Source organism: Cololabis saira, chromosome 21 (assembly GCF_033807715.1).
Source record: "Cololabis saira isolate AMF1-May2022 chromosome 21, fColSai1.1, whole genome shotgun sequence".
Taxonomy (NCBI): Eukaryota; Metazoa; Chordata; class Actinopteri; order Beloniformes; family Belonidae; genus Cololabis; species Cololabis saira.
The window spans coordinates 35,284,277-35,310,248 of NC_084607.1; the positions used below are offsets into that span (position 1 = coordinate 35,284,277).

General features: G+C 39.2%; 1 protein-coding gene across 2 annotated transcripts; it reads right to left on the minus strand.

Annotated features, from left to right (window-relative positions):
• Positions 1–76: 76 nt before the first annotated feature.
• On the minus strand, positions 77–25,553 carry rcn3 (reticulocalbin 3, EF-hand calcium binding domain). Of its 2 annotated transcripts, none has more exons than XM_061712900.1 (8): positions 25,502–25,553; positions 21,884–22,109; positions 18,923–19,116; positions 17,409–17,581; positions 14,167–14,227; positions 13,173–13,264; positions 12,022–12,129; positions 77–232 (listed from the first exon to the last, which is right to left on the minus strand). In XM_061712900.1, the coding sequence occupies exons 2-8, from the start codon at positions 22,099–22,101 to the stop codon at positions 125–127; spliced, it is 954 nt and encodes a 317-aa protein (XP_061568884.1). In that variant the 5' UTR covers positions 22,102–22,109; positions 25,502–25,553; the 3' UTR covers positions 77–124. The 2 variants fall into 2 exon arrangements, with proteins under 2 accessions (XP_061568884.1, XP_061568883.1); XM_061712899.1 differs by lacking the exon at positions 77–232 and adding an exon at positions 8,338–10,348.
• Between the last annotated feature and the right edge of the window lie 419 nt (positions 25,554–25,972).

Here is a 25,972-nt window from a genome sequence, read left to right on the forward strand (position 1 = left end):
AAAATTGTAGCTCTACAAAGGCAGAAAACCATTAGAGAGCATTTTTTGGCAAAGTAGCAGAAATTGGCAGAACAGCGGTTTCAGCTCCAGCTCCCCCCGACCACAGCTTCCTGTGAAACGGAGCTCAGAACTCGTCGTGCTCGTCCACCCTCATCCCCCCGTAGTCCGTGATGGTGCTGATCTTGATGAAGTCCGTCTTGTCCAGAACCTCGGAGAGGTCCAGGCGGCCGTCCTGATGGACAGAGCACAGAGCAAACAAGTCACATTCAGGACTCTTTCCCCCACCTTTTATTTGCATCAAATCTTTTTTTAGCCAGATTCAGATTCAGAAAACTTTATTAGTCCCAAAAGGGCAATTCAGTTCTACAGTCGGCCTGTCCATAGCAACAAAACACAATACACCAAACAGTCAGTATCCACCATCACATCAGCAACGACAACCACAACCAGAGACAGCAGAGCTGTCATGCTTCAAAAATGTTAAATAAACCATAAATGAGCAATTTTGTATTGAATTTGTTTTGCTTTTATATAGCATCATTGTTTGTGAGATTTAAATTATATGTGTTGCCAATGGCACAATTTACCCCAGTGTATTTTCTCTAACGGCACAACTTACCCCGCTGGGGGGCAATTTGTGCCACAAAACCACTTTTTTTTCAAAAGCTATATTTCTCATACAGTTTACCTTAGATTCAAAGGGATTATTCCCAGAGATGCACAACATCCTAAACTATATGTACCAATTGTAGTTGGAGGCTTTGCTGTAATCCCTTTGCTTTAAATGCACTTAAAGTAAAAATTGGCACTACTTACCCCACTCTCCCCATTACAACAAAACATTAAAAGCAAACCTAAAGAGGTAGCATATAAAAAAGAAAGGAAAAACAGAAAATAATAAAAAAAATAAAAACAGGAGCTAATGTGCAATAACAAAAAAATGATTGTATGTTGATGAAAGTTCTTGTAATGTCCGTGTGTTGATGTAGGCTATGTGTGGAGGGGTGAATGTGTCTAGATATATATTTATTGTATTTGTTTTTATTGATTTATTTTCCAGTTATTTTATTTTTATATGATGCGCTGACTGGAGACCACTTTTAATTTTGTTGTACCTGGTGATAATGACAATAAAGATTTATCTAATATACGTATCTATACATATACATACACATACATATACACACATACCCATATACTATCTACATTATTTATTTATTTAATAATAATTAAATATGTTTTATATATATATATCTATTCAGGAGATGTTTCTTTACTAACAATTTCTATTCTTTTATGTTAATAGTTTGCATCGTAGGTAAGGCCACAGAAGCTCACTGTGTCTGAGGCTGCTGGAGTCTGGTTGGAGATAACAGAACCCAACACACACACAGGTCAACGTTTTCAATTCAATTACATTTTATTTCTATACCGTCTATTACAACAGAAGTTGTCTATGGGCAGAAATATGTGCCACTAGAAACTGAATTTGAATAATTTATATTTGAATTTGAATTGCTCAACTTGAATAATTGCATTAAAAAACTGAATCTGAATCACATAATTTGAATTTGTATTATTTAATTTGAATCATTGCATTGTAAAAATGAATCTGATTATAAACCTTAATTAGAATCTGGTGCACCCCGACTATAACTGATCAGCTGTTTTATTTGTTCGTACAAGAACATCTGGTCTTTATGACCTCCTACCCTCAGTTGCACACTTAGGGCCCGATTTACTAAGATCCTAAATAAAGAGTACTAAATTGCGTGTGCACTGAAAAAGTTTGCGCGTGCTGTTGTTGTGTGTTTTGCGGGTGATCAACTAAGATTGCGTGCGCAATTGATAACAGGTGCAAACTGCAGTATTTAAATGAGGTGTTGCGTCTTACGGTTTGCGGCGCAAACTTTGCGCCATGGAGAGTGGATGGAAAGCAGGATATAGTCGCAAGCGCAAAATGAAATTTGACGCGGTGGAGTTAGAGATATTAGTGGAAGAGGCAAATAAACACATTCATGAACTACAGCAAAGACATTTAAACATTACCAAAAGAAACGCAATATGGGAAAAAGGCTGCGTCCCAATACTCCCCCTCGCCCTCGTTTTCTTCACTAACCCTAACTTTTGCGCGTTCCCGTGAAGGTAGTGGTGTCCCAATTCCTCTTTTCACCTAGGGGGAGGGGGCATAACGAGGGCTAGGGGCTGAGAATAGCCCCTTCAAATCGAGGGATTTCAGATGCTGACTTGGCGAGCGAGGGGGTATGAAAATTTCCCAGAATGCTTTTCGTCGTCATTTGCGGACTGAATAAAAAAAAAAAAACATGGCGGACATTTCTTATTTTTTGGGGAATAAAATCAATATTTTCAGTTAGTTTCTGCATAAAAATGCATTTTGATTACATTTCTCGGCGCAAACCAATATTTTACTTTCATAATATTCACTCAGTGAATGTACATAATCCCTTTTTTGTCCGTTGTTCGCTAAGATCGCGCCGGAATATGGTTACGTAACCTACGTAAGCGACGCCGTAGGTTACGTAAGCTACGCAATAGGCTGCGTCTATTTAACGCGGACCTAAACTCCGGAGCCGGCAGACAGAAATCTCTAAATTTCGGAGCAAATTTCTTAACAGGCGTAGCTACAACTGTTAGATTTCATCTATTAAACCAACATCTTCCTAAATTATTTATTTCAGCCAGCGTAATTCTCAACAGAGCTGCGTCCCGGGAGAGAGTTTCTCTCCCAGGATGACGGAGCAGCTTGACCCGGCGGACACGTCTCTTCTCGGGCTGTGAGCTGCTGCTGCTCCCCGGGGGCAGCGGCTCTTCTCATCTCCGAAAACATCGGGTCAAAGTTCTTAACAGGCGTTATTTGGATAAACTGAGCCCAGGTTGGGGATCTTAAAGGTTACTTTTACGCCTGAAAAAATATTAAAACTTAATAAAGTGGCATATTAACAGCACTACAGCTGAAATTAAAACAGCTTTTGGCTCTCTGCTTCCTGATCAGGTTAGGGATGAAAACGAGGGGGAGTAGGAGAATGGGACAGGCACCTGGGCCTAGATCTCAAGTGCCCTAAAATCTCCCCCTTCTTTTTTAGGGGTTAGGGAAGAAAAGAAGTGCGAGTGGAGAAAAGTAGGGGGAGTATTGAGATTGGGCCAAAATCTGCGATAGAATAAATGCAGTTATAAAACAAAAAGAACGGCAGATCAGGTTAAAACAGAGTCGGCGGCAGAACAGATCTAATTGGGGGGCACATAATAACCAGCGATGTAAATGCTTAATATGAGTTTGGCATCAACGATCACAGCAAACCAGTTTCAATTACACAACATACTGCAAAATCTCTTTTTAATACACACACACACACAAGTGTATTGTGCACCCAAACTGCAAAAAAACAAAAAACAACGACGTACAGGCCACGTCTCTCCCTCCCTCCCTCGCCCTCTCCATCTCTCTCTCATACAACGCATATATGGGCTCAAATTAATGCCATAAGTATTTTGTATCTGTAAATAAACTTTGTACTTGTAGAAATATTTTGTACGTGTGCAAAAAATATTTGTACTTGCAAAAAATATTTGTACTTGCAAAAATATTTTGTGCGTGTGAAAAAAATATTTGTACTTGTAGAAATATTTTGTGCGTGTGCAAAAAATATTTGTACTTGCAAAACATATTTGTACTTCTAGATACAAAGCTACAAACATTTTACAAAGCTACAAACTTTTTTTACAAAGCTACAAACTTTTTTTACAAAAGCTACAAACTTTTTTTCACAAGATACAAACTTTTTTTACAACTACGAGTTTTGGCAGTGTTTTGACGTGCCAAAACTATAGCCAATCAGCAATCTTTGGCACGGGTTTCAAAGGGTTTCTGGAGAGCCAATCAGATCATTGCATCGCCTACTGACGTCGCCGCCATATTGGATGTGGCAAGACTGGGCTGCAAACTAATACAAGTAAATGGACTTATTTTCATTAAGCACCTTTCTACAAAGAAATGTACGTTTTACATCTCATTTATTCCTTCACACACGCACTAATATACTTGGGAAACAGTTAGGCACCAAATATAATATATTTAATTTTCTCAGACGGTTAAAATAAGAACTTCATTGATCCCACATAGGAGTAATTCATGTTATATCAGCTATAGAGAACAAGGTAGTGCCGAAAAACAATATATATCCCCCCTCACAAAAATAAGACAAATACAGAAACATATTCTCTCATTAACAAAGCATATTTTACATCTTTACACATTACATTACATTTTATTGTTATTGTTATTTTATTGTCTGAAAAATGGTTCAAATATGTTATTTTGTTATTTGAATTTTTTTTAATTTGTTTTGTTGATAAAAAAATATGTCTCTATTTTTGTGAGGGGGGATATATATTGTTTTTCGGCACTACCTTGTTCTCTATAGCTGATATAACATGAATTATTCCTATGTGGGATCAATAAAGTTCTTATTTTTGCCATCTGAGAAAATTAAATATATCATATTTGTTGCCTAACTGTTTCCCAAGTATATTAGTGCGTGTGTGAATGAATAAATGAGACGTAAAACGTACATTTCTTTGTAGAAAGGCGCTTTATGAAAATAAGTCCATTTACTTGTATTAGTTTGCAGCCCAGTCTTGCCACATCCAATATGGCGGCGACGTCAGTAGGCGATGCAATGATCTGATTGGCTCTCCAGAAACCCTTTGAAACCCGTACCAAAGATCTCTGATTGGCTATAGTTTTGGCACGTCAAAACACTGCCATAACTCGTAGTTGTAAAAAAAGTTTGTAGCTTGTGAAAAAAAGTTTGTAGCTTTTGTAAAAAAAGTTTGTAGCTTTGTAAAAAAAGTTTGTAGCTTTGTAAAACGTTTGTAGCTTTGTATCTAGAAGTACAAATATGTTTTGCAAGTACAAATATTTTTTGCACACGCACAAAATATTTCTACAAGTACAAATATTTTTTTCACACGCACAAAATATTTTTACAAGTACAAATATTTTTTGCAAGTACAAATATTTTTTGCACACGTACAAAATATTTCTACAAGTACAAAGTTTATTTACAGATACAAAATACTTATGGCATTAATTTGAGCCCATACGCATACACATAAAAATGTGAACGGTGAATCTCCAAATTTAATTTGACGAAATTAGACAGACCCAAACATTCCACATTTGCGTAATAATAAAGCCAAGGCTGGCGCCATGAAGTCAATTAAATGCATGTCTCACCTTTAGAAGAGTTGCACATCTTAATTTTCCTATTTCACCATAGATCACACTTTGGGAAGCCTTCTTTATATTTTAGCGTTATTTCCGCATAGATAAGAGTGAGTTTGATGCTCCTTAACAAGTTTTGTCCGCGGATCAACATCAACCCAACTCCCCCAACCCCTTGCTCCCTGATTGGCTGATTTATGGTTCTGCGTCACACCAACGCAGAACCGACGGCGTAGGGTACGCAGCGACGCACACCGCACCGCGACCCTACGCCGTCGGCTACGCCGTCGGCTACGCCGTCGGCTACGCCATCGATTTAACGCAGAACCATAATTCAGGCGAAGCTGCAGTCTCTGCGCTGATCCTGACACAGCGAGTCGGAGCGGATTTGGTCATGATGTTTAACCTGTGTTTTGTGATTAATAAGCACAGGTTTTAATTAAATGTAATTTACGAAGGATGATTTCACGTTCAATAAGATAAATAATCAATAAAATACAAAGTTTTGGCACAAAGGCTTGGCCTGCTTGTGGGCGAGTGGAGGGGGGCACATTAAAAGAAGGTGCAAGATATAAGGCGAAGAACTAAAGAAAAAGTGGCCTTTAATAAAACTTGCAACCATTTCTAAAATAGCATGCAGCAGAATAAAGACTCTCTCTGCGTATTCTTTGATTTTGGATGTCGCCTCCTTGCCACAATAACAGCAGCAGCAGATTAGCACCTTCCTTTCGAACGTATTAAATACAGACGCAATCACAATACGCGCAACTACTTTCAGGCTTGGTAAATTTCATTGCGGATGGTAAATGGACCAATTTGCATCTTCCCCTCCCAGTATTTAGCGCTCTCTGGCGGGTATGCCCCATATTGATTATCCATCAGGGCAAAAGTACTAAATGAATTGCGTGTGCTATTTTGCTCATTTGAGAGACGCAGTCCTCTTTGCACGCTGTTAGTAGATCAGCTCGCACATTGGTTTGCGGGTGATGTCAAGTTTGCACACGTTTTTATGCACGCAAACCTTTAGTAAATCAGGCCCATGTATATGTATATATGTCATATCCAAAAAGTGCATGTGTATGTGTATGTGTGTGTGTTTGTATGTCTTATATATGTATATATAGATATATTTTGTTTTTTGTATAGAATCAATTTATTTTAATTAATTGATTTTGATTATAATGAAGAGTTTAAGGGGTAGGATTTAATACGTTTTTACTTCTTCCTCCTACTCCTTTTCGAGCATGTTAATTATGATGGATGCATGTTTTTATTTATATTTTTGTTTTCTTATTTACATTTATTTATTAGGGCCCAAGCACTGACTAGTGCACTAGTGCGAAGGCCCTATTGTATCTGTAGGAATTTTTCTTTTTTCTTTTTCCGAACTTTTGGGCCTTTTTGCCCCTCTAAACGTGCACCAAAAGTCACCAAATTTTGCACACAAGCCAGGCCTGGTGAAAAATTTGATATTTCATGGTTTGCATTAATGGGCGTGGCCTAATGGCTCAACAGCGCCCCCTAGAAAACTTTGTGCCTCAAGCCCCACAATACGGTTTGACGTACATGCACGAAAATCGCTACACACCTGTATCATGTCACAACTTAAAGAAAAGTCTCTTGGCGCCATGGCCGAAACCGAACAGGAAGTCGGCCATTTGGAATTAATCGTGTAATTTTGCTGCAATTTATGCCATTTCTTCGGCCGTTTCTTCGCCAGAACCGTAACGTGCACCCAGGTGTGTTATACATCAAAATGTGCGTCTCCATCCTGCGACGACGTGCATTACTTTTCTCAGTCAAAAGCGTTACCGTGGCGACGCTAGACGCCAAAAAGCGCGCCCCCCCCCCCCCTTCATCTGATTGGTCCATATTTGATAGTCCCCATTTTCTACCATAACTTTTGAATGGTTTGACATTCTAGCTGTGTCCCAATTCAGGGGCTGCGTCCTTCGAGGGCTGGATTTGAAGGCCGATTACGTCACAGCGGCGCGCCGAAGGCTGTCCCATTTCGAAGGCTCCTTCAAATGCAGCCTTCTTTTCCCGCTGTTTGAAGGATCCATCGTTGTATCCTCCGCGGCCCACCATATCCCAAGATTCATTGCGCACAGTCAGAAAAATATTTATTTCCAGAAAAATATTTTCAGATTAAAATTTTTTCAGAAAAATATATTATTTGCGCCGGCGCCGGCGGACACGCCTCTCTTCCTCCTCCAACAAAATGAAAAACAAAAAAAACAAAAACAAAACTTCTGGCTCCATTTCTTTTTTTTTGGTTCTTTCTTTCTTTTCTATCGTGTTTTCTTTCTTTCTTTCTGTCTATCTTTCTTTCTTTCTACTTTGTTTAGTGACGTAGGACAAGGGCGGGAACAGCTGGTGACGCAACCAGGAAATCCCCCACAGCTAGACCGTCTCATTTCACTAGCGTCCGTCCAGCCTTCACGGTCTTTGAAGGCGTGGCCTACGAAGACCGCGTCCTCAGAAGGACCAGAACCTGAATTGGGACACAGCTATAGACTCGTGGGTGGTGTCATCGGACTCGGTATTGAGTCCTTGACCTTCATTGGCCTGAATTAGCCCCGCCCCTTCTTCTGATTGGTTGTCCCTATTTTCTGCTATAACTTTTGAATGGTGTGATATAAAGACTCGTGGGTGGTGTCATCGAACTCGGTTTTGACTCCTTCACCTTAATTGGTGCAAATTAACCCCGCCCCTTCTTCTGATTGGTTGATATGTGATAATATGTGACAAAACTTTTTTTTCAGTTTGGTTTTTCAGAAACACATTTCTGATCTAATTGCAGTGTCTCCTTTTCAAACAGAAAACTCAGTTGTCCAGATGCAGAGAGCTGCTTTAGATAATCTATTGATTCTTAGTTTTATTTGAATTTTTGTAAATATATATTTTCTGCTTTCTTTATTTAAGAAATGATTGCTTCTTTTGCATCTGAAACTGGAAAGATGACATAATAGAACATTAAAAATAAAGGACTTAAGTTGCTGAGCAGAAAAAACTCTTCCACTCACGTTTAGATTCATGAAATAAGAACATGTCTCCAAAGTTTCCACAATAATCCACACAAAAGTAAAAGCTGTAGAAAAAACAAGCCTTTAATACTCAAACCGGACGAAGTCGGTACCGACGCTCCTCCAGTTCCAGCTTCTTTCTCCAGTTCAACATTTGAGCACTTTTGACAGCAGATGTTCATGGTTTTATTAAACATGTAGAAAAGTTATAAACCTCCCAATTTGGTTGCCGTCAGTGCATGCTCATGTTGACAGATACGGATGTTTCAGAGTTTGACAGCTTTACTGGACGACAGCGGCGTGCGATGACGGGAATCAAAAACATGACAACATAAAATTCACAGAGCGCTGGAGGCTTTATGACCTGTACTTGCATACACAGTATGTGACAACGTTCAGGAGTGTGTGCATGTGGACAGGAGGGAGTGACTGACTGCAGCACGGCTCAGAACCAGAACCAGAACCAGAACCAGAACCAGAACCAGGGGAGTGGGGATTCTCTTTTCAAAAGAACCAGGAAGCAATGACATCATTGTGTAGAAACATGTAAAAGCACTAATAAGCTTTCCCAAAGTCACTTTATGTAGCAATACCAAGTGTGACCACACGGGGGCTGAGCCGCTGACAGGACCGTGCGGGGATGTAGCAAGAAATCTGAGTTATCGTTTTACAGACTGCCAAAAAATAAGCTTAAGAGAGACAAATGGATCACTGCAATTCTCAGAAACAACTGGATTCCAGACACCGAAACGTGGATTTGCGGTTCCCATTTTGTATCAGGTAATGTTAGATTTTTGGGTAGCTAACGTTAAACGGTCAAATCATAAAGTTCGGTGTCCTCATCACTTTAATTTATACAACAAATCCTGCCTTGAAGACTTTTGTAAGTCTTCAAGCTTTGCTTCGTGTATTTCCCCGGCGTAGAAATTAAGTCCATATAAATATCAGGAAACTGGATTGGTGGCCAAATATTAATGTCCATGGACCACTGGTTCTTGGTAACTGTACCAAATATTAATGTCCATGGACCACTGGTTCTTGGTAACTGTACCAAATATTAATGTCCATGGACCACTGGTTTTGGTAACTGTACCAAATATTAATGTCCATGGACCACTGGTTCTTGGTAACTGTACCAGACTGGCCCCTGTGTGCTTGGAAGTGCTACTGCTACATAAAGCGAGAACTGGTCATTCCACCAAAAGCATGATGGGAAATGAGTGCCATCACTTCTGTATACACTGCAAAAACTCAAAATCTTACCAGGAATATTTGTCTTATTTCTAGTTAAAATGTCTCAATTTTTATTTAAAAAAAAATCTCATTACATTTAAAACAAGACTCATTACCAGTAAAATAACTTGTTATTTGACCATTTTCACCTAAAATTTTAATTTTCACTTGAAATAAGGAGAAAAAAAATCTGCCAGTGGAACAAGATTTATCTTCTTATTACAAGCAAAAAAATCTTCTTCCACTGGCAGATTTTTCTACTTATTTTAAGTGAAAATCTACTTGAAGCAGGAGAAAATTGTCAAATAACAAGTTATTTTTCTGGTAATGACACTTGTTTTAAGTGTAATGATATCTGTTGGACTAAAAATGAGACATTTTAACTAGAAATAAGACAAATATTCTTGTTAAGATTTTGAGTTTTTTGCAGTGTATGTTTCCAAAACCACTAAATGATTGTGAGACGGCGGCTCTGACCAGCTTTTAAGAAATGTTAAGGAGTTTGCTTCACTGGTTCAACCTGATCAACCTGAAAACCGTTCATCGGCTCTGACGACTGGACTGGTTTATGAATTTCAGTCAGATTATGAACATCTTTTTTTTTGTCACCTGGATTAAAAAGACAATAGAAAGAAAATTAAAAAGTGATGGCGTTCTGGTGAAACACCTGTAACGTAATTCTCCATCAGAGTGAAACGTGGACATAGAGAAGCTGCTCCCAGCAGGCCACGGCTCGTCAAAGTTCGTCGTGCCTCTTTGTTAAATCCTCCCCGTAGTTGGTGGCCTGACTGCCCACAAACATGTTCCAGTTGGCCAGAATCTCCTTCTTGGTCATTTTCTCGTCCTGTTTGGTGAGCCAGATCCAACATTGGTTCATTGGTTTTTGATCGAGAGAAGAAGAAGAGAGAGAGGAAGCAAGGAAGGGATTAAGGAAGGGAGGAAGGGAGGAAACAGACAGCCAGAGAGAGGAAGACAGAGAGGAGATGGTTAATTAAACCACAATTAACCCAACTGTTTCATTAAACACTGATTTTATTCTCTAAATCAGGGGTCTTCCACCTTTTTAAGCCCAGGGGCCTTTGAGGAGAGAAAAACAGAGCAGGTCCCGCTTGGAATTCTTATTTTTTCCCTTTTTTTTATGTGTCAAGTTTTAAGCCTGGCTTATAATAACTTTTGAATGTGTTTTATTCTGCTTCTATCACCTTATTAACCAGTTCCTGACTGGGTTATTAGCTACATGTGTTTATGGTTGAAGAAACTTTGTCCTCGTCAGACGTGGAAGGAGTAACGTTAGGCCGAGCTGGATCGTTACAATCTCCAGCTTTAGGCTTCCTTATTGTCACTAATTTATCCATCAGGTCTAACTAGCGTTAAATATGAAATAGACAAGTCAATTTCACAACAAATTCTCTTTTCTTAAACAGCTAGCTAGCTCATTTTTCCACTCTAAAGTTGACATTAGTCACATGACTCACGTCATGGAATCATTTATGTAGAGTTGTAGACTAAATAGTTATTGTCAAAAGTAGATTGTTGTCACCTGTTAATGGAGTTTTCTCAATCACATATATATATATATATATATATATATATATATATATATATATATATATATATACATACATACACACACACACACACACACACACAGGACTGTCTCAGAAAATTAGAATATTGTGATAAAGTCCTTTATTTTCTGTAATGCAAAAATGTCATTCTGGATTCATTACAAATCAACTGAAATATTGCAAGCCTTTTATTATTTTAATATTGCTGATCATGGCTTACAGCTTAAGAAAACTCAAATATCCTATCTCAAAAAATTAGAATATTCTGGGAATCTTAATCTTAAACTGTAAACCATAATCAGCAATATTAAAATAATAAAAGGCTTGCAATATTTCAGTTGATTTGTAATGAATCCAGAATGTATGACATTTTTGTTTTTTTTTTTAAAATTGCATTACAGAAAATAAAGGACTTTGTCACAATATTCTAATAATAATAATTCTAATTTCTGAGACAGTCCTGTAATTATATATATATATATATATATATATATATATATATATATATATATATATATATATATATATATATATATATATATATATATATGATATATGATTTTATTTTGGTTAAAATTGCGTTTTTCTTTGGGTGGAAAATAGCATTTCTGCTAAAACCTGGTGTATTTACACTGCTTAATGTAGTGTTCATTAATATGCATTGTCCCGTCTAAAATAAACTTAAACTAACCTACATCTACTTTTATTTCCGACCCGAAGCACATTCCCTCTAAACACGGACGCATATTTACCAGAAAACATAACATATCTGAGAAAAGTGTCAGCAAACATAAGAGTTTTCTTTCTTTTCCGAAGCATCCGGACTTGTTCTGATGGTGGTTCCCTAGCAACCTGGATCAAACGCACGTGTCCCACGTCCCGGTGCCGACGCGTGAACAGATTTAGCATCTAAATGAAGCTGAGACGGTTCGCGGCTCCGCTCACGTACCTTGTTGGTGTCGGTCTCGTGGATCAAGTGTCTGGCCTCGTTGTCAGCGTGGTCCACCTCCCCCGGCAGGATCCAGTGGGCCACCTCGCCGTCGTCCATGTAGCCGTCCTGCACAGGAGATGGTGGATTTGATCATATGGGGACAGATCATTTGTGCTGATTACAAATAATATAATATATTACAAATAATAGCACTGACCAAAACAGCTGCAGAAATACTGCAGGAATGACATAGCAGCAGTTAAATGCAGCCTTCTGTAAGCTTTAAATATCCACTGGGCTTACATCAAATACATCAAAACACAACAATAAAAAACAGTTTTCTGAACTTATCAATATGACTCTGTCCTTCACAGGATAAGTAAAATGGATCAATGCAAAAACTCAAAATCGTAACAAGAATATTTGTCTTATTTCTAGTTAAAATGTCTCATTTTAGTAAAAGAAATCTCATTACACTTAAAACAAGACTCATCACTGGAAAAAACAACAATTTTCACCTGTTTCAAGTAGATTTTCACTTAAAATAAGTAGAAAAATCTGCCAGTGGAACAAGATTTTTTTTGCTTGTAATAAGAAGATAAATCTTGTTCCACTGGCAGATTTTCCTACTTATTTCAAGTGAAAATTTACTTGAAACAGGTGAAAATTGTCAAATAATGATGATGATGATGATGACTTGGATTTTATATAGTGCCCTTCAAGGCACCCAGAGCGCTTTACAGAAATCATTATTCATTCATACACATTCTCACCGGTGGTGGTAAACTACATCTGTAACCACAGCTGCCCTGGGGCAGACTGATGGAAGCGTGGCTGCCATATCACGCCTAACGGCCCCTCCGACCACCACCAACATTCATACACATTCAAACACATTCACACGGGGCAAGGTGGGTAAGGTGTCTTGCCCAAGGACACTACGACAGCAAACTGGGAAAAATAAGTTATTTTTCTGGTGTTGTTTTTCTGGTGATGACTCTAAATGTTAAAATAGCAGTAAAACCACATTCATTGATGAAATGACCTAAGGGATGGAAAGGAGGGATGGCAGTTTTACAGGGGGATGATTTGGACCGTTTTTATTTCAGGAGGGGATGCCATCCCCCCTCACCCCCCTCATCCCCCCTCAACTCCAGTACTGGCCGTACCTTGTTGGTGTCCCTGACTTCTGTGAACTGTTTCTTCTCTGTGGCGACCCACGCCGGCTCACTCTCCCCCTCCTCCGGCGTGAACATGTCCCCTGTAATCAAAACCCAATGACCAGGTCCTTAACAAGCCTGAACCTCAGATTAACTACAAACATGAGCTAATGTGACAGGCCAAGAGGGGAAGACATCAGCAAGGAGCCTAGAGAAGCAAGTGTCACAAAAAAACACTTTTTTAAAAACCTGAATAAGACCCCTGGGTTACTCCTTTTAAAACCCGAATATTGGGTCATGTAAACCCCAAACGGAATATCCCCATCAAACGGAACAGGAATCTGTTTTCTGCTCATGTTCTGTTCACAAGGAATCCTGGTCTTTTGAATCCAGGAAGTTCTTATAAACACGGAGAAACCAAGACCAGGAGGAGACTAATCACTTCATAAATGTAATGAATGTATGAACAGTTCTGCATTTGTAGACGGTAGAAAGTACCGGGATAGAAGATTTACAAGAAGGTGAGAGAAAAGTTGAGCGAAGCAGCATTTGTTTTGAATTTGGATACAGGAAGAAGAAGAGGAAATGAAGGGAATTGTGTCATGATGTTCTCCGTGCGTCGCTGGTTTGATCCAGATATCCTGAATGATTAATTACCATGGAAACGGAATATTCTGAATGTTTCAGTAACCGGAATATTAGCAATAACCCCAATTTTGACTGCATGTAAATGTAGTCACTGATGAAGTCAGACAGGAAACTTCCTGCTTCCTGATTGGTTGGTTGGTCGGCCTTCAGCAGGTCCAGGGTTCTTCCCTCCTAAAGGGGAGTTTTTACCTGCCATTGTTTATGTAATAATTGCTCTGGGGTTTATGTTCTGGTCTCTGGAAACATCCTGGAGACGACTTGTGTTGTGACGCTATACTAATAACATTTGATTGATTGGATCACGTGATCGTAAATCTGAACGATGACTTATTTCATTCTGAAAATATGAGCTTACCAATGTATTCATGGATGTTGATCTTTCCATCGCCGTCTTTGTCAATGTCATCTATCGTTTCCTAGATGAGAAAATGCAAACCTTCAGAGAACATCGGCAGTAGTGGTGGGGGAAAAAATAAATAAAAATTGCGCTCTCTGTCGCAATAAATAATCGATAAACTGACGGCAAATGTCAATATTTTATTACAACACATAATGGATTTATGCGGTTGTCACCGCACTATTGTTCATGCACTTTAATTTGTCCAGCTGTTCAGAGTTTACATTTACAAGACTAGGAGGCAGTGAGGTACGATGCAAAATTAAGTTGCTTAATGACTTTTCAGTATTAGAAACAAAGCAGTGTCCTGGTTTTTTATAAAACATGTAATTATTGTTCATGCACTTTAATTTGTCCAGCTGTACAGTGTTTACATTTACAAGCCTAGGAGGCAGTGAGGAAATATACCAGGGGTCGGCAACCAAAAATGTTTTAGAGCCATATTGGACCAAAAACACAAAAAAACAAATATGTCTGAACCGCAAAAAATGAAACGTCTTGTATAAGCCTTAGAATAAAGGCAACACATGCTGCATGTTTCTATATTAGTTAGAACTGGGGGAAGATTTTCTTTTCATTATGCACTTACGAAAAAGTCGAAATGTCGAGAAAAATGTTGCAATAGAGATTAATGTTGAAGTACAATCTCAAGAAAAAAGTCGAGAAAAAAGTCAAAACGTCGAGAAAAAAGTCGAAATGTCGAGAAAAAAGTCGAAATGTCGAAATTAAAAAAGGAAAAAGGAAGAAAAAAAAAGAAAAAAGGAAAAAAAAAAAAGGTCAAACATTTTTGAAAAAGCTACAGGAGTCACTAGGGCGGCGCTAAATGGCGTCCGTATTAATGGTGCCATCGGTGTAAACCGGAGTCAAGTTCTCTCGTCTGATATGTCTGACCTGGCAATAAAGCTTTTCTGATTTTGATTCTGATTCTAAAGAGTGTGACTCTAGAGCCGCGGGTTGAAGACCCCTGATCTATACAAATGCAAGTTTTTGGCATTGAATAAATGCATAACTACAGACGTTTTCCTTTTTATGGGTATTTTTTCTTTTTCAGTCACATATATCGTTGATGAAATTTCTTACAATATATTGAATATGGTAGATATCGTGTATGGTGATATTGGCCGGGTTTCCCAGATCCAACCTCTCTTAAGGATTTAAGAGAGGTTCAAAGAAGGTTTGAACTAAGAGAGAACCCTAAGATACGGGTGTTTCCCAGATGACTTCTTAACACCGTCCTTTAGTTTCGCTCTTTCAGAAGCTCTTTGGAGCAGCTGTCCGGTTCTGAAACCAAATCAATCGATGCCAGGCAAATCGATCACCGATCACTATCAGCGCATTTTCACATGCAGCACTGCTACCAACGCACTAATTCCCTGCTGCCTGTGCGTTATAATAAAAAATTAAGATGATAAATATAATTCAATGACCCTTTTTCATCCAAACGGTGTGTTACTCCGTTATTTCTGGCTACAGTGAGGCTTTTTTTCCCCACACGCAGAGACCGGGAGGAAACGTGGTGGGCGTGTGTGTGCGTTCAAAAACATGAGCCAAGAGAAGGCGAGTTTCGCAAATCGCAACGTGGAATTACAGCAATCCCTGGTTTTTCGCAGGGGTTATGTTCCAAAAAGAACCCGTGATAAGTGAAATTCTTTTTACAATTATAGAGGGCTTCAGATTGCAGAGATCATCCCCGCCACGCACGTATTCCACTGCTCTTCTGAGACGCTGCATCCCGACTCTGCAGCGTCTTTTTATCCTAAACCCCGCGGTGCAGGTGGGTTTTTTCAAGAGAAGAAAATAGTTATGGGTCGTTGTCTTCGCTCTTTTTTCTTCTGGGCAAAAAGATTCTTTAATATAAACCGACACCATTGATTATATTTGAGACTGTAATGAACGATTCATCAAAGGATCCCGATCAGCTGCTGCTTCCCTGTCATCACACATGTAGGTGCTCAGGCTCGGGCTCGGGCAGGAGGATCGGTGTACCGGCTGCCTGGACAGCCCGGTCCAACAGCACGTCCAGGGGACTGAAGTGCTGACGCATGAATGCGTTCATAAAAACAGTTCTGCTTCGCGCACGGCGATGCGGTTGATTTGCAGAGAGAATATGCTGTATAGCAGCCAAATTATCAAATAAATGATATTCATGATGATCGTTTTATTTGTGCGTAATGCATAAAGCATATACAGGAACACACTTGTTATTCCTTATTTTTCTTTTTTTTCCCCCTTTGCTGTCACCAATAAATGCTAAACAATATAAATCTAAAGTATAAAATAGATCAAAATTTGTGCGGGGTGCATTGTTTTAATATCTCATTGCTTGGTGTAATATTGTTTTGCCTGACGCGGCTGGATCTGTGAGTCTTTGTTCACTAAGATGGTTGTAAAGACTGGGTCAGCAGCATCTTTCATTTCCTTCTTAATGAAAGAGATACTTAAGCTAAGAGCAACTCTGGGAAACGCGATTTTCTTTCACAGGCTCCTTAAGAAGGTTTGAAAGAAGTCTTTCGCTGTTAAGAACTACTTAACTGATCTGGGAAACCCGGCCATTATCATTATCGTGGGCCAGATATGGCCACAGTATTGAATGGTGAGTTACCGGTATGGTCCCAGCCCTGATGGGCAGGGTTATTACTAGTGATGCACCGATTGTTCGGTAACTGAAATTGTTCGGCCGAAAATGGCAAAAAAACACTTTCGGTGTTCGGTGGAATAAGTGGGAAAAAAAACGAACAATTAATAACGGCGTTGTAATATAAGGAAATAGACTGGCCGCTCCGTCCCGTAACGTTGCGCACTACATAAATCGTTGGCCAACCAAAAACTAACCCCATAAGAATTTTACCTAACATTCACCAGGAGGTGGAACCAAAACAACATAATGCTGGGAAATTAAAAAAAATTTCATTTTTTTGTTCAATAAATATTTTCTACCTTGTAATTTTGTAAAAGATTATTTTCTTTTAAAAGCATGCCTAAATCAAATTTATTTGATTTATGCAATGGTGAAAAAATTGGTTTATGCAATGGTGAAAAAATTGGTTTATGCAATGGTGAAAGAATTGGCAAAATGGTGAAAAAAATTGGTGAAAAAATCGGCCAAGTGTTTATTATTATTTTCGGTTTCTGTCACAAATTTTCATTTAGGTGCATCACTAGTTATTACCAGGTCCTGGTGATGAGAGAGCAGACCTCACCTGCACTATCACATCCTTCATGTAGTCAAACTCCTCAGGGTGCATGAAAGCGGTGAACTGCTCCCGCGTGGCGATGCCGTCCCCGTCTCGGTCGGCCGCCTTGAAGCGCCGGTCATCCCGGTTGAGCATGGACTTGTAGGCGGCCTTGTCGTCCACGTCCTCGAACTCCTCCCCTGGAAATAGAGACGGACCTTTCAGAGCTCCTGGCATCCCGAGTCTCAGAGGGACACAGGATGATCAGTCCACACATTTGTCACTAATCATTTGTAAAGATTTAGGACACGGAGTGAATAAAAGTTCAACGGTGCTTATTTTGTGAAGTAGCTATAGAAGGTATGCATTAAAGTCACATTCCCACTGGACCAGTCCCCTTACTTGCACTGAGCGGCAAAACATCAGCAAAAACAGTGGAGAAGACGGGATAACAGCTGATTATCAGCTTAAATTAAAAGGCAGTTGGACTTGACAGTGACCCGTACAGTTACCAAGAACCAGTGGTCCATGGACATTAATATTTGGTACAGTTACCAAGAACCAGTGGTCCATGGACATTAATATTTGGTACAGTTACCAAGAACCAGTGGTCCATGGACATTAATATTTGGTACAGTTACCAAGAACCAGTGGTCCATGGACATTAATATTTGGTACAGTTACCAAGAACCAGTGGTCCATGGACATTAATATTTGGTACAGTTACCAAGAACCAGTGGTCCATGGACATTAATATTTGTCCACCAATCCAGTTTCCTGATATTTATATGTACTTAATTTCTACACCGGGGAAATACACGAAGCAAAGCTTGAAGATACAAAAGTCTTGACGCTTGGTCCGACTTCAAGGCAGGATTTGTTGTAGAAATTAAAGTGATGAGGACACCGAACTTTATGATTTGACCGTTTAACGTTAGCTACCCAAAAATCCAACATTACCTGATACAAAATGGGAACCAAAAATCCACATTTCGGTGCCTGGAATCCAGTTGTTTCTGTAAATTGCAGCGATCCATTTGTCTCTCTTCAGCTTATTTTTCGGCAGTCTGTGAAACGATAACTCTGATTTCTTGCTAAATCTATGAGTACAGTCGATCGCACAACAGCTCTTTCCCATTTTAGATGTTTTCCAGTTGCTCAAACTGAAAGTTTACGCTGACACTCAGTCTTTCTGCCACTCAGTCTTTCTGACACTCAGTCTTTCTGACACTCAGTCTTTCTGACACTCAGTGGGCGAAACCCTCTGTGAAGTCGCATCTGTGACGTCATGCGCATTCCCTCTATAATGGATTCTAAGAACGGCATTATTGTATAAATGGATTAGTAATGGACAGAGCTGAAGGTGAAAGCAGAAGAGCAGACGTTAGATTGGTCCTGTGATGACTTGTATTTTACGTCAGCTGTATTTTAGTCACGCGACACCAGAGTCAAATCTTTTTAAAAAGCAAAGAAAAAAAATGTGGTGAAAAGAGAAAAGCGCTGGACAGGTGAGGACAGAGCTGGATGTTTCCCACATTTACCCAGGTAGTAGCCGTAGGTGGTGTTTTTATACTCCTCCCAGCTGATCTTGCCATCTTTGTTCTTGTCATATTCCGTCCAGTGTTTGTTCACGTTCTCCTCGATGTACCTCCTCTGCCGGTGTTTGATCCAGTAGTGCAGCTCCTCGTGGGTGATGTAGCCGTCCTTGTCGATGTCGATGCGGTCCACGATCTTCCTGTGAGGAGAGGAGGACACAGAGGTGTTAACAAAAACTCAGCATGAAGACGTGGCTGCTAAACCGTGCAGAAGCTCTGCATCGTCTTGCTGAAATATGCAACACTTGAATGAAGCTGTAGCATTTGGAGAAGAAAAAAAAAAAAAAAAAAAAAAAAAAAAAATCATAATTTTACAGGAAAACCAAAGCTGCTCCAGCCTGAATTATCATTTAAACACTAAACATGTCCGGACAAATTCCACTGTAAACGTTACAGCTACTAGTGCTTGAATCGCTGTATTGAATCAGCTTTAGTTTTAATATTGAATTGAGAGTCTGCTTAAGTGCCTATTTGAGACTCAGACGTATTTTATTTCTGAATTTCATTAATTTAACTGTATTTGTATTGCATTTTTGAATAATGTACCTGGCCTAATTGGTTTGCTGATGTGCTTGAGCTTTTTCTTTTGAATTTCATTTATGAAACACTTCACCAATAAAAATGTGGATTTCAAATCTTCTCTTCTTAGTGTATTCAATTGATTAGTCATGCAACGCAATTTTACAATGTCCTAGAATTCTAATTCTTCATTTGGGGACTTTTAGCAGATATGGGATTAAAATGTGGTTAATTAGATTAATTAATTATAAATCCTGTAATTAATTAGATCAATTTTTTTTTTAATCGCCTGAAAGCACTAATACACACACACACACACACACACACACACACACACACACACACACACACACACACATAGATGTGTGTGTGTGTATGTTCAGAAAGATACAAGAATCTGGTTAATACCATTATTAAGCAGCACAAGGAACTTTGGACCCCGTGTCGTCTACAGAAGATAATAATATCAGAAGATGAAGAGACGCAAAACAAAAGTATGATGGAAAAGAAAAACAAGCGTGTAAACGACAGTAAAACTCTAACGTGCCTTGACCTCCACGCCTGTAGAAGGAGCCGGTCAGCCAAAGAAAATGTCAAAATTCCTACGTGGAGAAAAATAAAATAATCAGTTGTCATTTTATGTTTAAAAGTAATTCTAAAAATAAAACTCATAAGGGGGAAAAAAAAAGACAAAGGTTATGAGAAAAGGTTTTAATTTTAACACCAACAAAATAACACTGCAAAAATATCCAAAAGGAAAATTACAAGAATAAATTAATAATCTTATAAGAAAAACTTATTACGAGGAAAAAAAAAAAAGTCAGTTTTGGAATATGCAAAGGTCTGGCTGTTGGCATTTTATTATCCAGTTCAATTCAGTTTTTTTCTTTTTTTTATAAATACCCAAAAGTAAATGTACTTGTTTACAAATACAGATGTTTAGCTGAGATAGTGATAGCTTATTATAACTGTATTTCTTTATTTTAGATTTTAAACCGTTGTACTGTGGCATGTTGTAACAGCGGTTTGTATTTTATCTGGAGAGAGAGGGTCATGGTCGGGGCAACATGACCTCAGATACGTTTAGCCACGTCAACACACATTATATTGATGGATGTTAGTTATAAAACTGCAGCTACTTTGAGACACACGATCAAACAACACAAATTATTACTGTAATTTAATCATAACAACTGTCATCATCAGACAATATTTTTCTTTTCCATCTTTTTAATGAATCTTGAAACATTCAGTACGTTTACATGGGAAGTTTAATTCCTCTTTAATTCAGAATTAAAATTAAATCCGATTTAAAATGAGTAAAAATTACCGATTTTTTGCCATTCCGAATTAAACTTAATTCAGAAGTAACTGGCTGGTTTATTCTGATTTTAAATCCGAATAGAATAATTCCACGATCATGTATACATTGACTACGTTTACATGCAGTCAAAATTTGGGTTATTGCTAATATTCCGGTTACTGAAACATTCAGAATATTCCGTTTCCATGGTAATTAATCATTTGGGATATCTGGATCAAACCAGCGACGCACAGAGAACGTGATGAAGCAATTCCCGTCATTTCTGCTTCTTCTTCCTGTATCCAAATTCAAAACAAATGCTGCTTCGCGTAACTTTTCTCTCACCTTCTTTTAAATCTGGCTATCCCGGTACTTTCTACCGTCTACAAATGCAGAAATGTTCATATCCTTCATTACATTTATGAAGTGATTAGTCTCCTCCTCACTCCAAAAGTGTGGCGTGGTCTTGCGTTATTCAAAGGGGTTACTGGTGTTTACATGGCCGTTCAAATTTGGGTTATTGCTAATATTCGGGTTTTAAAAAGGGTTATTGATGCATGGAAACGCAGTCACTCATTCCTCTTTAAATTAATTCCGGTCTTTCTTTCTTCTCGTTCCCTCGCCCGTCTGTCTCCATGACGCTTATATTCCACGCTGGGCTGGTTTTCCTAACAAAGTTTCAAGATGCAGCAGCAGTAAACGCTGGTCAAGAGCAGAGAACATTTATTTAATAAATAGAAATCATTAAAAGAACAGATGGAGGGAAACATAAAAATTGTGAGTTTTTCAAAGTTGTAGCAGCTAAATTAGTTTTTCTTCCGGTATTTTAACTTCCGGTCCCCCCCCTATCCAATCAGAACCTTCCCAACCCCCAGACCTGTAGAGGAATTGGATAAAGCTGATCAAATGTGTTTTCCGTGTAAACCTCAATTCGGAATTACTATTTCCATGTAAACTCGAAGGAAAATAGTTTAATACCGAATGATTTAATTCTGAATAATTAATTCAGAATTAAAAAACATCATGTAACCGTGGCCAGTGAGCCAAACATGAGTGATTGGAGCGTTAACCGCAGCAGAACCCACCCTAGTCTGTCCTTGCTCTCCTCGGCGGTCAGCTGGTCGAAGGTCTTGGCCTCCTCCTTGCCCAGGAAGGCCTCGTGGTCGTACTGGTAGCCTTGGGCGTCTTCGTGAGCGTGGTCGCTCAGGTCCGCCTGCCGGTGGATGCGCTTCTCCTGAGCGGGAACGGCCAAGGCCACGACGGCCAGGACGCACAAGCACGCCAGGGAACTCAGCAGCTTCATGGTGGATTCTGAGGAACATACTACATGTAAGGATGCTAAACTGACTACTGCAGTTATAAAGGTTTTTATACACCAATTAAAAAAAGAAGGCTTTGGTGCGGTGTGATGAGGCATTGTGACACCGTGGCTGACGTGAAACGCCAGCTTCCTACCCCCTGCAGGGCCCACACCTTTGAACTGGCCTCAACACAGACTTGAACCACGGGAATGCCATGTGACGAAGTTCCTCACTAGTTGATATAAACTCATTTGGCCACAGACTTGAATCACGAGAACACCCTATGGGGTAAATTACAACTCAGTGACATTCATGCCAAATCCCCGATAATGGCATTTGGCCACAGATCACATCTGACTGTAAATTGCTTTTTGTCTCTCACCTTTGGCTTATTCCTGCCTTTATTGCCTTGAACTTACTGTATAAAAGTCATGATTTCAAACCATTTGTGGTCAGCACACCGACCCAGACAGGCAGCTCTGTAATAAACACGGACCTGACTGATGAAATCTTGCATAAACACAGAAACGCTTCCAGAAAACAGCGTTGGCTGTTCCGTCCACACGGCAGGTTAGAGCCCATCACGCTTGGCCAGATATATCTGGATCTGAAACTCTTTTAACCTTACAGACTAAAGAGTTGTTATCAGCTCAGTTCAACACCTGCTTTTCTGATGGTTTGGAGGTGCAGACATGTTTCTGGAGGGGACAGCTGGAACATCTGGAAAGGTTGATCCAGATTTTAGAGCAACACCTTCTTCTTTTACCAGGGAAGGTCTTGCATCTTACAGCAAGACAAAGCTAAACAACATACCACGGCTATAGAGGGAATGCACATGACGTCACAGATGCAACTACACAGCGGGTTACAAACACTGAGTGTCAGAAAGACTGAGTGTCAGAAAGACTGAGTGGCAGCGTAAACTTTCAGTTTGAGCAACTGGAAAACATCTAAAACTGGAAAGAGCTGTTGTGCGATCGACTGTACTCATAGATTTAGCAAGAAATCAGAGTTATCATTTTACAGACTGCAGAAAAATAAGCTTAAGAGAGACAAATGGATCGCTGCAATTCTCAGAAACAACTGGATTCCAGGCACCGAAACGTGGATTTGCGGTTCCCATTTTGTATCAGGTAATGTTGGATTTTTTGGTAGCTAACGTTAAACCGTCAAATCATAAAGTTCAGTGTCCTCATCACTTTAATTTCACCAACAAATCCTGCCTTGAAGTCGGACCAAGCCTCAAGACTTTTGTAAGCCTTCAAGCTTTGCTTCGTGTATTTTCTCCGGCGTAGAAATTAAGTACATAACTGGAAACTGGATTTGTGGCTAAATATTAATGTCCATGGATCACTGGTTCTTGGGGTAACTGTACCAAATATTAATGTCCATGGATCACTGGTTCTTGGGGTAACTGTACCAAATATTAATGTCCATGGACCACTGGTTCTTGGGGTAACTGTACGGGTCAAGTCCAACTGACGCTAATTTAAGCCCATAATCGGCTGTTATCCCGTCTTCTCCACTAGTTTCCCACTAGACGTGGTCCAGTGGGGGAAGTGACGTCAATGCAAACCCTCTATTACAACAGCATGGCTTCATAGTAGAACGTCCTGCAGTCCAGAACTTTACCCAAGTGGAAACATCCGGTGCATCATGATGGGAGTAGAGGACAAAAAAGGCAGGACTGTTGAGCAGCTCCAGTATCAGACAAGAATGACACAATATTCTCCTACAAATGGTGTCCTCAAATCATGGACTGATGATAGAGGACATGCTCTATGAAATGTGATATCAAATTCAAAATTATTCTCTTTTTCAAAAGAAAGAAAGAAAGCTTAAAAAGACAGCACATATCCTTAGTTTGTGGATCTGATTTGATTTGTCTCTATTGTATGGTGTTGGGGTTGAAGTCTTGTTGACTGCTGGAGGCACTTTTAAGGTACTAGCAGTACTGGAGTTGAGGGGGATGAGGGGGGATGGCATCCCCCCCTGAAATAAAAACGGTCCAAATCATCCCCCCTGTAAAACTGCCATCCCTCCTTTCCATCCCTTATGTCATTTCATCAATGAATGTGGTTTTACCGCTATTTCAACATTTAGAGTCATCACCAGAAAAATAACACCAGAAAAATAACTTATTTGACAATTTTCACCTGTTTCAAGTACATTTTCACTTGAAATAAGTAGGAAAATCTGCCAGTGGAACAAGATTTATCTTCTTATGGATAAGAAGATAAATCTCGTACAAGCAAAAAAATCTTCCACTGGCAGATTTTTCTACTTATTTCAAGTGAAAATCTACTTGAAACAGGTGAAAATTGTTGTTTTTTTCCAGTGATGAGTCTTGTTTTAAGTGTAATGAGATTTTTTTTTACTAAAATGAGACATTTTAACTAGAAATAAGACAAATATTCTTGTTAAGATTTAGAGTTTTTGCAGTGATCCATTTTACTTATCCTGTGAAGGACAGAGTCATATTGATAATTTCAGAAAAGTGTTTTTTATTGTTGTGTTTTGATGTATTTGATGTAAGCCCAGTGGATATTTAAAGCTTACAGAAGGCTGCATTTAACTGCTGCTATGTCATTCCTGCAGTATTTCTGCAGGTGTTTTGGTCACTGCTATTATTTGTAATATATTATATTATTTGTAATCAGCACAAATTATCTGTCCCCATATGATAAAATCCACCACCCCCCTGATTTTTTTTTACAACTCGAGTACTGGGTACAAGCCACGTTCACACAGTGTTCTCCATCACAGACACACTTATTCACACATCAGCAGGAATGTGGGGTTCATGTTATCTCCGAGGAACCAACAGGAACAAACTGCAGCACATACAGAGAATAACCAGAATAAAACTACATAAATATGCTCAAGCTGATTTAAAGCTCTTTTTTTTTTCCTTTACCAATGTATATGCATACTTAAACCAAAAAAATAAATAAAATAAAAACAACTTTGTCATTTAATAGTGACTTTTTTATGCACAAGAAATGAATTAGATGCTGATAAGCGCTTTGCGTTGCATTTTTTATTTTGTATAAAAAGCGCTTAACAAATAAAGTTTGATTTGATTTGATAAAGTCAGAGATTCCCGTTAAAGTGATACTGGACAGAGAAAAAAAACATCCACCATGCAATACCTGCTTACACACCTTAAAAGGCGAGCTAAAAGTGATCTTTTATCAAAATACAGATTGGTAAAATATCATAAATGATTGCCCGTTTCAGTAGTTACATTAACATGTTCTTGAAAACCCTCCATTAACTGAACACGAATTCAGACTAACTTCCGGGAGAAAACTATCAACCAAATAAAAACACAAGGTTTAAAGATTTACAGCAAGTTGTTGTGCCTAGAGGTGAAGTTTGTGTAGATAAAAGATGCCTCACCTTTGACAGCTCTTTCCCTGCAGAAAGCCCAGCTCGGTCCGCGTTGGCAGTCTGCGCCTGCGCCTTTAAACCTCAGCGGCGAGGGGGCGGGACTTACCCGACAGCGAGCCAATCAGCAGCGCCTGGGAGAAGACGCCAGCCAATAGAAAGTGTCGGGTAGTTTTAAAGAACTTCATGGCCTATTCTTATTGGCTGTTAACCGCCACGTTGTCACGCAAGCGCTTCTTACATTCTGACAAGCCTCTTTAGGATTTTTTTCCCCCAAATTTGTACATCCTCAGTCTCCTCCCTCAGGCTCCCTTTTTTTTTTATTGAACACAATTTATAAACAAAAACACACATTTATACAAACTGCTTGTGGAGGGAAATACAATACAATATAAGAAAAGTGAACATTATGTGAAGGAAGTGAACGGGGCTAGTTCCCAATAACACTATTCTGCACAACTGTACATAATATAATTGCACTGG

Excerpts from the sequence above, each read along its gene's own strand:
- rcn3 (XM_061712900.1), bottom strand. The coding sequence starts at position 22,101 with ATGAAGCTGCTGAGTTCCCTGGCGTGCTTGTGCGTCCTGGCCGTCGTG. Across the intron at positions 19,117-21,883 it reads GAGAGCAAGGACAGACTAGG|GAAGATCGTGGACCGCATCG; the intron begins GTGGGTTCTGCT and ends CTCTCCTCACAG. Across the intron at positions 14,228-17,408 it reads TGAAGGATGTGATAGTGCAG|GAAACGATAGATGACATTGA; the intron begins GTGAGGTCTGCT and ends TTTCTCATCTAG.